General features: G+C 43.2%; 1 protein-coding gene across 1 annotated transcript in view; it reads left to right on the forward strand.

Moving 5' to 3' along the window:
• The first annotated feature begins 2,120 nt into the window (after positions 1-2,120).
• Positions 2,121-12,918, forward strand: part of trim71 (tripartite motif containing 71, E3 ubiquitin protein ligase) — a 36,220-nt gene continuing 25,422 nt past the window's right edge. Inside the window, exon 1 of the mRNA XM_084919182.1 lies at positions 2,121-4,185. Coding sequence (XP_084775308.1) covers positions 3,430-4,185 — 756 coding nt within the window. The 5' untranslated portion in view covers positions 2,121-3,429. The remainder of the gene's footprint in view (positions 4,186-12,918) is intronic.

Below are 12,918 nucleotides of genomic sequence, written 5' to 3' on the forward strand. Positions count from 1 at the left end.
AAGGCTACCCTTCCTCATGATCTTAATGCGGTGGTCCAGCGAGTTACTGTGATCAGTGAACTGTGGTATGTCTTGAGATTTGATTTTCACCCAGGTGTCATCACATACCTGAACCAATGACTTGGTGTTTCAGGGCAGGATAACAGAGCCCTTTTTTCCACTTCTTCAATGGTCAAGACAATTTGCCTATAAATGATCAAGAAACTGACCTCACAGCTCATTGTTCATTCAGTGGTGCTTGTTTCAGTTATTATGCAAATGTACTGTTTATAAGGTGGGTAAAACCTGCAGTCAGCTGAGACTGTGACGAAAGGTTTCTCCCACTGAAAACTCTTCATCCAGATGAACAGAATCAACTTTCTGGGATTTCCTTACCTGGATGGTTGAGCATGCATCAAGACTGTCCAGATGGGTCATTCTTTACATGCTGGCGTCCACTGCATGTGTGTCTACTCTGCAGTGATTAAACAGCACTGTGAAGGTGTGGCAGAGCTTCATACCCACCAGGGGGAAGTATTGTGTTAAGATGGGGTCAGCCATGAGACAAATGCTGCCATTTAAAAAGGCAAGTGGAGTACAATACAGGCTTTAATGGTCCCTTTACTGACCCCTCGGTTTCTTACAATATGTCAGTATGTGATGGTGAAATCACTTTTCAACTCACAAGCTTCACTGCCTTTCTAGAGCTTCATTTTGAGAGACGCTCAAGTAATAAGGAGATATGTCTTTAACAATGAGAGAGTCAAAATAAGCCCTCATGTGTCTGTGGACTATGAATATCTGTAGAGACGGCACTTTATGTGAACACTGTCAAGAGATCACTGAGTCAGATGATACAGCGAGCAGGAAAACGGGCGCCTGTGCATGTGTCATTCCAGGATGGCACCCTAACAGAGGGCCGTTTGTCTGACTCATTTTCACTCAGAGCAGTGGTCTTAATGAGCGCCTTCTTCAGTCTCTCAAAACAACCCTTTGCACTTTGGCCCGTGTCATCTGACAAACAGGGAATTCTTCTTCTTCAGCTTTAAAGAATACACTGATTCTGCAGTCAGTGCCACGAGCAATCATCCGCTGTGCCTGCAGTAGCTTATTCGAGGAACAGTGTAACACATCGTGCTTCGTGGACAGTTGAGAGCAATGTTCTCTCACTTTGATCATTTCCACCCATGATTGCGTTGATATGACAAAACTGAGGGAGGATGCCACCGTTTAGCCCACTTTAGCCACAGCCCTGTGTTGGTGAACCCTGTGGCATTAGCTTAGCAGAGCATCTACTGTTATTTTAGAGAAAACAGAAAATTCTTTGTTTGATACAATGGATTAAACTAAAAAAAAAAAAAAAGAAACCCAAAAACATGCACACATGCGTAGAGGTGGCGAGAGAGTCTGTAACTACATCTGTAAAACATCCATCATCCACATACAGAGATGCGTCAGGGGAAACTCAGGGTTCAGTATCTTGTAGAGACTGATCAAAATATCGATGGTATTGATGTTGGTTCAACATTAGCATGATATGATTAATGCTGTCCTCCAAGTTCAGTATGCAGCCCACTGAATTGTGTGAAATTAATTATTTTGGAAGTGAAAAAAAAATCTCAAACATGCACAATATAGCCTATAACACAGTTAAACAAGAGAAGCTGACCCAAAGAGACAGGCACATTTACATTTCAAATCCCCCTCCCCACACACAAAAAAACTATTTAAAAATACACGAAAAGTTTAGTTTGTTTTGCTGTATTAACTAATTATTGCCGAACTTAAAAATCACAGTGATTTACAGGTTTTTAAAATATGACAAACTCCTGTTCCCTACATAAGATGGTTTGTAAATTAAAAGTATCGGTATTATTTTCAGCAATACTGACAGTGTATTCACTTGGTAACAGATCAATATCAAAATGTGGACTATTGCACAGCGATAATATCTCACCAGAGGACATTTTGAATTACATTTTGGATCAGGCAGGGTTCGAACCCCAGACCTTCAGTTATCGTCAGTACACGCGGATCGTGATATTTCGTGCGATGTACAAGAACACCATTGAGGTTACTCAGTAAAATTGATATTTTCAGGCCCAGATTCTCGACTTCGGCAGCCATTAGCTAGTCTAAACTAAAAACAACAACAAAACTCTTTTATAATAAAATATACGCGCAGTATATTATGAAGGGAAGGTAAATTGATGACAGCGAATCCCTTTAAATTCGCACTCACGCGTACGTGACCACATACCCCCAGCTATCGGGAGCTTGCGTTTGGCGCACACCCTTCTCTCCTCCCCTAGGGCGGAAGTAGCTGGCTCCATTTCTCCTCCTCAGTCCGATAAGAGCAGCTCGAGGAGCTGCAAGCCCAGCAGCACGCGCATGAGAGCGCACAGCTTGTTTTTAATTTGACTTTTTTTCTTTTTAAATTCATCCGAGAATAAAAGAAAAACCAGCAGCAGTACATTAAAGGTCCAAACTGTCGCTGTACCGAGTTTCACCTGGTTGTAAGCCACCGTTCCCACCCCCACCCCCATACACCGAGCCGGGGAGAAAACCCTGCGCATTCCTCCACGCAGAGAGCCCGGAGGGAGCGACCAGCAGCGGGGAAAGGTGAGCTGGAAGGGGGCCTCCTCACAAGGTGGGCCGGTGAATTCTCCCACACTGGGGATAGACGCGCTGTCTTGTGGTTTGGCTTTGTTGGAGGCTCGCTGTGGTTGTTGGTGAACCCTCGGTGACCAGAGGCACGCTATGATACCCTTGCTTTGATGAATAATTTAAGCTCTCGCGGTCCAAGGCTCGCGCTGCGACAACCATACGACCGTTGGCCGCCTGAACGGATCCCGACGGTCAGCCACACCGGTCTGAATTTGGAGGCTTAGCGATAACGGAGAAGTAAAGGGAAAATTTTGAGGTAGCTACTCGTCCGGGTGCTGCTTTGTAGCTCTCAGTCCTGTAGTCATGTTGCCGAGCTGGTGGGGGAGGAGAGACCGAGCCCCCCAGCCGACCCAGTATCTTTCCATTTTCGGGTTTATGTTATGAGCTATCCCGAACAGCATCGCACTATTTTTCTCCACGGAAGCACCAGCGTCGTCTGTTGCTGAATGCTGTATTTAAAAGGAGGACTGTCGGTTCTGCTAAAGAGAGAAAAAAAAAACGCCTTACACAACTGATTTAAGTATTCTGATTTTTCATCTGATCTCACAACTGTTTTTGAATAACTTTATGAATAAGTGGCTACCTCCTTGTTTTGTTTTTTTGTGGCAAATCTTTCTTCCTTTTTCATTTTTTAAATCGTTGAATCTACCTCAAACACCACATTAACGTGGAGAGATAATTATCTTCTACACACCCCAAACGGGCTGATGTGTCTCCAAATGAATACCTCAGCCTCGTCGTCGCGCATGTTGTAAACTGAGCCCAGTTTTGGTGACGCTGCAGATGGCTTCGTTTCCCGACTCGGACCTGCAGACGTGCCCGCTCTGCAAGGAGCTGTGCGGCTCTTCTGCTCCCATTTCCTCCAGCTCTTCTACCTCATCGTCTTCATCTCACACCTCGTCTTCCTCCAGCCAAACCACCAAGAGGCTCCACGTTCTGCCGTGCCTGCACGCCTTCTGCAGGCAGTGCCTGGAGGGACAGCGCAGTCCCGGGGACCCGCTGAAGCTGCGGTGCCCCACCTGCGACCAGAAGGTGTCCATCTCAGAGGCCGGAGTGGACTCCCTGCCTTCCTCCAATTTCCTCTTCAGCAACCTGCTGGATGTGGTGGTGAGCTCAGAGGAGCAGATCCAGAACAAGAATGGCCACCATCACCACCACCACCACCACTCCCGGGGAGGTCTGAGTGGAGGCTCCTCTGGCTTCAGTCATCCGTCACGTGGAAGCCTGTTGCACTCGCACCACCTGGGAGAGCCTCAGTGCAGCTCCTGCGATGAGGAGAACCTGGCCACATCCCACTGCCTTGACTGCCAGGAGTACCTGTGTGATAACTGCGTGCGAGCACACCAGCGGGTGCGACTCACCAAAGACCACTTCATCGAGCGCCTGGGAGAGAACCTCCATCTGAGCAGGGTCAACGCTAACAGCAACGCCAGCCAGCCAGGGATGTCAGTGTCCCTCGCCCAGTCCCTGCAGAACAATTTCGCGCTGCTGTCCCTGTTCCAGGATCGCATGAGCTACTGCCAGCACCACGACAGTGAGGTAAGTCCAGCATTGGGGAGGACAAACACTCATTCATTCATTCATAGTACCAGTATGTTCTAGATACTGGCTAGTTTTTAGTCTCAGTATGTAGTATGGAGTCATACTGGGGGGCCATATGGCCTTGGATTCAAAGGGAGCTAACTGGCTCTTCACCTAGTTCCCTGGAGATGAACAGGCACGTGTGTTAAGCTGGATTTTCACTCACTCACTCACTCACACACACACACACACACACACACACACACACACACACACAGGCTCTGCGTGTGTATGTGTGTGTGCACACAGTCTGGTTAATCTGTACCACACCATCCATTCAGGGCAGACAGAGGCCCCTGTAGTAAGTGCACACATGTTTCTCTGACTGTTAGAAGTTCTTGGCATTGGACATGCTGTGGAGATCTACCTTTGCTCTGGTAATGGGAAAGACAAGTTGGAATTCTCTCCTTGTGCGCTGTGTGATCTGGGCAGAACTACAAAGGCCTGTCAAACAGGAAAACAGCTTTTTCTTGGTAGAGTCATATGGTCAGGAAGAATAACAAATAGCACCAGCAGGAGGTCTTGGAATGTCATTTTTGACCCACTTCTGGTTTCTGTTGAGTTGCTTCCAAATAGTTCTCACCGCATCTTCTAGAAACAAAACGCAGTTTTGCCCGAGCAGGTCAGCAAACCGGTTGATCGAGAGTGGTCAGCAGATGCAGACCAGTGCAGAATATCACCCGGTACATTTACCTGCATTCTAGTAAGTCACTTAATCAAACAGAATAATAGACTGCAAATGTTAAAGCAGAGCTAACTTTTTCACATAACCAATAACAGACGTGGGTTGCACATCAATCTTTTAAGTTGCAGCAGCATGTGTAGCCTTGTCCCAGAAGTTAAACGCTGTAGACGCCGCAGGATGCCATTCATTGTTAACAGAACCTTGCAATGACATAAGGCTCGCTGTGCACACTGAGAATACAACGCTGAGAAATAAAGAAAGGGTTTGACTTTATGAAAATGTGCCCTTTCATGACCAGACGGCTATTTGCTTTGTTCTAAACTGAAGCAAATTGTCATCACCATCAGCCAGAAGGTGATGGTGATGTCTTTTTATCTTTGTTTTTGTCGTCATTTGTTGCTGATTTTTGTTAAATAACAAAAGTAATTGATTTGTTTTATGGTTTGAACTTGCCATGAGACAAGTTTTAACTAATATGGGATTGATGTGATGCAGCTAACATCAGTAAAGGTTATTTGTCAATATCGGTCTATAAGGCCAGTATCGACCAATAGAGATTGAAAATGTGACGTAATTCAGGGGTAAAACCGCAAAGGATTCTGGGAACTCATGGCAAGAGGTACTAGCGCACACACAGGCTTTCAATTGAAATTGGTTACGCACCGATAAAAAGAAACAAAAAATGGCAAGAAGCTGTAGTATTATTAACTGCAATAGCCGGTCGCATGTCAGCCACAGGAAGCCGACGGGTAAAGAGATCAGTTGTTATCAGATTACGTCGTTGAAGAGAAATTGTTCAAGCCATGTTTCCGAAGTAACAAAGAGCCGACTGATGGCCTGGATTGCAGCCATTCGAAGACCAAATATAACGTCCCAGAACACTCCAGCTCACAGGTTAGTCTGCTCCAAGCATTCCCACAAAGGTCAGTGTTTTGTAGTAGTTAATACGTCATTTTTCTTAACATAATTGGTGATATAGGTTACAAGCAAGTCTGGCGCTGAACAGAAATTGTCGCGCTATGCTCCTGTGTTTATTGTGCATAAATAGTGAATTGTCCTGACACAATATTGCGTTTCGCTTCTGTTATTACCACGGTACATTGACGAAAACATATACTTTTATTCACAGGATAAAACAGGTTTTTTTTGTATCACTAATTGCCCATTACGATTACAGCATACAATATTATTGTCACTGCTACATTTCTGTAACGCATACCAGAAGGTATTTCCACTACTAATTAATTACCGTTTAGCTCAAAGTTCCCATTAATAAACTGTTAACGAATGTGTATTTATGAAGACGATTTGTGAGACTGGTAAACTTATGATACGTACGATGGTCTTTCGTTCTACACGGTGCATTTCAAGGTCCTGTACCCATCCGTCGGTAAACTGTACCTGGGCTTGTTGCAGTAACCTGAAGTTACTAAACTTCATGAGTGTATGCACTCACTCCAAGAACCGTATAATTAGCGTGGTGAAAGTTGGGCAGCACGCTAACGTATTTTGTCCACTCTGTGTGCTCGTAAGGGTCTAACCCTTTCACTCCTTTGATTTTTTTTTTTCCTCGTATCTTTCTTTGACTTTTCATCAAGTCTGTCTTTGTACGGACCGCCATTGTTCTCCTTCGTTTTGTACATACCTTTTTTGGGGAGCAAAGAAAAAGCAAGAAGGTATTGGAACCGGAGAATGAACGTTTTGCGGTGGTGCAAATGCTTGCATTTGATGCGGTACTTGGATTGTTTTGCCACGAGTTCCCGGCATGCAATGCGTGAAAGTCACGTGGTCTGTCAATCTCTATAGTTATTGGCCCCTAATTGTGAGTATAAGAACAGAAATATAAGAACAGAAATGCATTGGGGACTGTTGTTTCCATTGTTTCCAAGATGAACCTTTTTATGAGCAAAACGCACACAAATCTACCATCATGTCACACACGAAAAATTTGTTCAGTTTGCACCTTGTTGGGCTAGCTATTGGTTTTCAAGTGACAACCCCTGAAGCTGCCAAAAAAAACCCAACTGCAGTTCCTTGATTGGCCACTTGAGGCCAGCTCCAAAAATAAGTCTCTCTTCATAGAGTCTCATGTTAAAATGCCTTTAGAGCAAATATAAACCTGTTTATAGTCTGGCTTAAAACACATGTTTGGTCTCTATGAGTGGTTTAACCCTTAATAACAAATGTAGGAGGGGGGATATTTAGAATTTGCTAAGGCTTAAAGTTAGGGGTGTGGCTGTTTTCCCAGTTCTCGGCTTGCCTAATTTGAGCCAATGACCTGCACGTATCAGCTGTATTTGTGCTGTTGGTGCCTTTGGAGCATTAGGGTGGTTAGCCCAGTTTTATTTGCCAGAGGTGATGAAGGCTCCTGTGCTGTGTGTTAGTGTGTCACAGGAAATAAATCCATGACAAGCAGGGAGAAATGGTGGCTGTCACAGATGATTGAAAAAACAGCCTGAAAATGCTCACCCTCTACGTGCTGTGCCTGAGGCCCCCCAGATACCTAAGGGGAAAGCCTGTCATTAGTGCTCAAAAACTTCTCAGGGTGTGTTAAGTGCTCAGCCTTAAAGCACCCACAAGGCGGAGGCTTGTGAAGGGTAAAAAAGAGAACAAACAGCCTTAACCCTCTCTGTTTGAAACAGATGTTAGGAAAGTCAAATGTTGCCATTTAATTTTGCCAACAATAATGTAACAACACAGGTAATGTCTCCCAAGTAAAGTTTTCAGTTTAATGACTTTGCCTCCCCACCATTAGCGCTGTTTAGCTCAGCTTCCTCTTGCTTTACTTTTAGCTGTTTACTGGCGTGAGTGGGGTTCAGTTACCCGGTGTTCGTTAAAATGTGTGAAATTTAAGTAAACGGGGCAGTGTTAAAAACGTAACCCAACTAATCACTAAAGCCCAGTTCAAATTTCCAATTTAAGTTTTTTTTTTTTTTTTTTTTTAAATAACCCCTACCCCCGCATACCCCCTGTCCGCTGCCAGTAAGTAGGTGGGTTCAGTTTTCCAGTAAGGGCTTCATTTCCCATTCACTTGCTCACAGCTTCAGCCCTGGGGGAGGGAATGACACAGGAGCAGGCGAGTCTTTCTTTGCCTACAAGCACTGAGAAAGCTGAGACATTGTCCAGCATCCAGGACTGTGTCCATCATATCTTAAACTTTCATCAACTGCCTAGTCTTTCTGACTGACGGGAGAAACAATTTTAGCTTTTTTATAGTTGGTAATTATTCATCAAAATCAGTTTCTTGTGTTCTACTAAATCCTGTATACTAGTCTGCCTTACAGTTTACACAAAACCCATTTGAAAGACAATTTCTTAGGTTGTCTGAGGTAGGGGATTGGTTTCTTTGCTCCATATTATCATTGCTGATCTGTTAAGAGTTGGAAACCTTTTAAGAGTGACAACATGATTTCAATATCTGGCAACAAAGTATCAATAGGAGATAATTTGATGTAATTGCTGAAGTGATAAATTTCACATCTCTTTTTTCTGTCATCCAGTTACTGACATTTACGGCTTCACTTGTGCACAGTGGGTCAGTATAGCTTCTTCATAAACCACATATAGTCTCGTACAGTTCTGGGTGTTAGAATGTAAAGGCCTCTTAATACTCTTATACAGCAAAGTTTTAATCAGATGTTTATGTACTGTAATTGTGTGCATCATGGGAGCTAGTTACTGATCACAGGGCTCTTTATTTGAATTATCCTTTTAGTATCCTTTATAAATAGACATGTACTAGAGCAATAAAGGTTTTCTGCTTGTCCGTCTGCAGAATATATTCTGACTAGTTGCTCCCTCTCATGTAAATCCAGATATTCATGTTTGTCTGACGTTCAGCTGGCCATCAGCTGTAGGCTCTGTGTGTATTCAGGTGTAACTCTTAGCAGAAGTCGAGAGCTGTTATGTGCGGCTTTTGCCTGGGCTAGTTCTTCGAGGCTGGCTTGGTCTGCGAGGGCCCTCAAGAGTTTTTCTAGGAGCTGTTCCATCTGAAGAGTTAAGCAAGCCCACTGAGGTACTGTTTTGAGCTGTTCTGAGATTCAAGATGGCCATTAAGAGGCAAAACTTGACTCCAGAAGGACTTTTGATAATATGTGCTGAACTTCCAAACTCCCCCAGAAAACATTCTGAAGCACACTGGTTCAGGCAGCGGTTTGGTTTGGAGAAACACTAAAAGAAATGATGCAGTGCAGTAGGGCTGCTCAATTAATCGAATTTTAATCACGATTACGATCTGGGCTTTCAACGATCATTAAAAATGACTGAGCCGATTATTAGCCCCTCCCTCGTGCGTTACTCTCGCGCTGCTCCGTGTGGCAAATCGAGCGCACCTCTCTGCATTTCGAACACGTGTCACAACAATTAAGAGCAGCGGTCCCCAACCTTTTTTGCGCCACGGACCGGTTTATGCCCGACAATATTTTCATGGACCGGCCTTTAAGGTGTCGCGGATAAATATAACAAAATAAAACTAGTACCGGTACCGAAAAAAAGAAAATTAATTCATAACACACGTGAAAAGACCCAGGAAAACCGAGTAAACGATAAAAACGATAACAAAATAACGCTGAAAACCGATTTAAAAACCCTGAAAACTATACATTTCACACCTGAACCTCAACTCTCGCGGCCCGGTACAAAACGACTCACGGACTGGTACCGGTCCGAGGCCCGGAGGTTGGGGACCGCTGATTAAGAGGACCCGAGGGAAGCTCGGAAAGCTAAGCAGAAGTTATTTGGAGAGGAGAGTGACTGCTGTTGGTTGAAAAGAGAGGTAAACAAAACCTTCAGTGGTGTGGAAACATTATGGGTTCGCGGAGTCAGACGTGGATCAAGTAGACATAGTGTGTAAACTTTGCTACAGTGTCGTGCTGCAACACTGCAAAGTTCACTAAACATAGATGTTTACATTTTTCATTTATTTGTTATATTGCAAACATTTGCACTGTTATCAGTATTTGCACACTATTTTATATTATTTTTTGACAATCTTTAAAGTCATTATTCAATACATTGTTATTCTTAAATAAATATCGTCAAATAATCGAGATCTCAATTTCAGTGAAAATAATCGTGATTATCATTTTTGCCATAATCGAGCAGCCCTACAGTGCAGTCTGCAGACGTGTAAAGGTTTGGTGTTAATTGTAAGCAGCTGATGCTTCTTATTTCGACTGTTTGTACTGGCAGCTGCTGACGTGCAGTGGGAATCCTGTCTGTTGATACTCTGTGCATGATCAGGTTTTTCAGCCTCTTCAAGCGTTGTAAGGAAAGATGTGATGGTGTTGGAGAGATGTGCTGAAACCCTCACTCATGTTTGACCTCATTAGCTGTAGGGCTGCCACAAACGATTATTTTGATAGTCGACTAGTCACCGATTATTTTTGCGATTAGTCGACTAATCAGATCATCATCCATTGGACGTAAAAGTACAGCTTATTGCACCAGCAGCATCTGCTCTTATATAACTATCATTAGCTTACAGCTTTAAGTGTTGAAGGTATGTGCTAACTAAAAATAAAGACAAGATGATAGTTTGTTAAATTTTAATGAAATTTGCAGATTGTTTCGGTGAAGTTTAATAAACTCCTTGCTATCTAAAATATAACAGGACACCGGAGTATATTCTCGAGCATCTCACACTTCTGATAATCAGTTGTCTGCTTGATGTTTATTCAGCTGTGTAAAAACTATAACTTTAATCTCAGCCAAACCGATTTACTCAGGAACAAATAAAATATTAAAGAAGCCAAACAATAACATTTTTAAGTTATCTAAATGACTTATATATCATGTTTAACCTGAGTAGCGAAAGACAGCGGTGGGTTTGAAAACGATTTGCCGGGAGTCCGGTGTTCTCACGGGCTCTAGTGAGCATTGCCCCCGGCTAACTATCGAGCTAGTGGGTAACAGGAGTCTCTGAAAACGTCGGAGCGCTTTTGAAAATATGTGCTGTCTTGATAAACTGAGCAGATATTTGAGGTTTACACAGCTACATTCTCGCCTGAAAATATGTTAAACGTTTATTTTGTGACCCAGAAAGAATAATAACAGTAATATTAAAACTAACTAGCTGCCGCCGTTGTTGGAAACTGAGCTGGGCCGCGCTATGAATTGTGGGACAGAGCTACTTCTTCTTCGGGGTTTAACGGCAGCTGGCATCCTTGTACATGCAGTGCTGCCATCTTCTGTTTCAGTCCGTTATTACACTCTTAAATCCTACTACTTATTCCTGCGTCTTTTGGGATCTTACAAAGCTTCAAACGACACGTCGACTATTAAATCAGTCGTCGACGATTTTGATAGTCGACGTAATCGTGACTAGTCGACTACTCGTGGCAGCCCTAATTAGCTGTAATGGAGAAAGCCACCCCTCTCCCCCTTTAAAGAATCCTTATAATGAATGTTAATTTGCTATGGCTTGAGTTTTCTTGCCATTTGCCTATTTACCCTACTGGTTTAATCTACAGATGACTCGTTTAAGGTATTTTGGCTACAGCTTTGATTTGATTGATTTCCAACTGGTGGAATTGCCAGTGAAGAGTTGTGGATGGGAGACAAAGCTCTGTAGGCCGTAAAGGAAACTGGCCACGTAGTATAAGATGTGATAGACCGGTCCATGCATACTCGCTAAGAATTGTTCACAAAAATCAAAACAGCCTTTTTTGAAATCTGGCAACAAGGGAAATGGCTACAAAAACAACACCACAGTGACGAAAAGCCACAGACTGAGCAGCAGATATATCATCGCCTTGACGTCCACCTTTGTTGTCGCGTTCGCGTTACATATTAATTGCATCACAGGACGCTCGGCTGCATTACTATGATGACGACCACGCACATTATGCATGTGGTACTCGATTGTTATGGAAAAACAGTCGATCAGAGTAGGTTGTAATTTAAAAGGCGCTTTGTGGCGTTCCAAAAGCATGTGTCCAATAAGGGAGTTGAAGAGCACCTTCTGGTGGATAAACTGTGCAACGTCAATTGTCACAACATTGCTGAAGGGTGTTTCCCTGGACTCTTCTTGACTTCTACCGGCTGTTATAAATGACGATACTGATCAATCGTCAAATGGCTAATGTTAGCTGGTCTGCACTGCAGATATTCCACATTTCAAGAAAACGTGGTAATATTAACATTTTATTTAAATTTATTTATCATGTAAAATGTCAAAAAAAAAAAAAAGGGAATATCATTTTATTCATGTTTGCAGGCAGCAGCTCTTGTGAGTATGAGCAAATCAAGAGCACTTTCCATCCTCCTTTTCCAGGTAGCTGCAGGTGCTGATGACACACCGTCTAATTTGAGGTGTGAATCTTCTCAAACAGTGCCAACAGCAGTATCACGTTGCAATAGTAGTGACTCAGCATTATATCCAGTGACACAGCACTGTCGTAGTGTTCTGGCTGAAAACCTCAAATAAAAGTACAACATGGCTGTTTCACAACTAAAAGAACGCTATCTTGTTACCAGTCAGGAATGCACAGTGTTGTCAGGTAATACAAATATTTTCTGCCTGGGATGTCATATCTTGGGTGAAGCTTTTTAACCAGCTCTGCTCTTTCACTGTTACTGCATCAGTAATGTCCATCAACTTTTTGCTCGCAAATGCTGCAGCATGCTGATATTGATTGATTTATGAGAAGAAAAATAAAATGCGAAATGAAGATGTAAAGATTTAAATTTGTGACTTTGTGTATGCTATCCTCTTGTCAAGAAGATGGTGGAGAAACTTGGGTTAATGAACTGTGGTCATCCAGAGTTCTTTTGTTATGGCTGAAGCTTTCTGTGACTTTATTCTCTTCCTCTAAAAGAAATATAACTTTAAAACTTGAGTTTTAAATTGCTCTTAATGCTTCTGGCTGGAGAGCTGGTATTGCTGCACTATAGACGACGGCCAAGTGAATATGTTGGTCTACTTTAGCAGCATAAATGCCCCTGCTCCTAATCTGGACTGCGCAGAGAGTGTCCCACGCTGCGTCTGTGTGTTAGTGTGAAGCAGC

This window comes from Perissodus microlepis, chromosome 22 (genome assembly GCF_051167445.1).
Source record: "Perissodus microlepis isolate ML-2025 ecotype Zambia chromosome 22, ASM5116744v1, whole genome shotgun sequence".
Taxonomy (NCBI): domain Eukaryota; kingdom Metazoa; phylum Chordata; class Actinopteri; order Cichliformes; family Cichlidae; genus Perissodus; species Perissodus microlepis.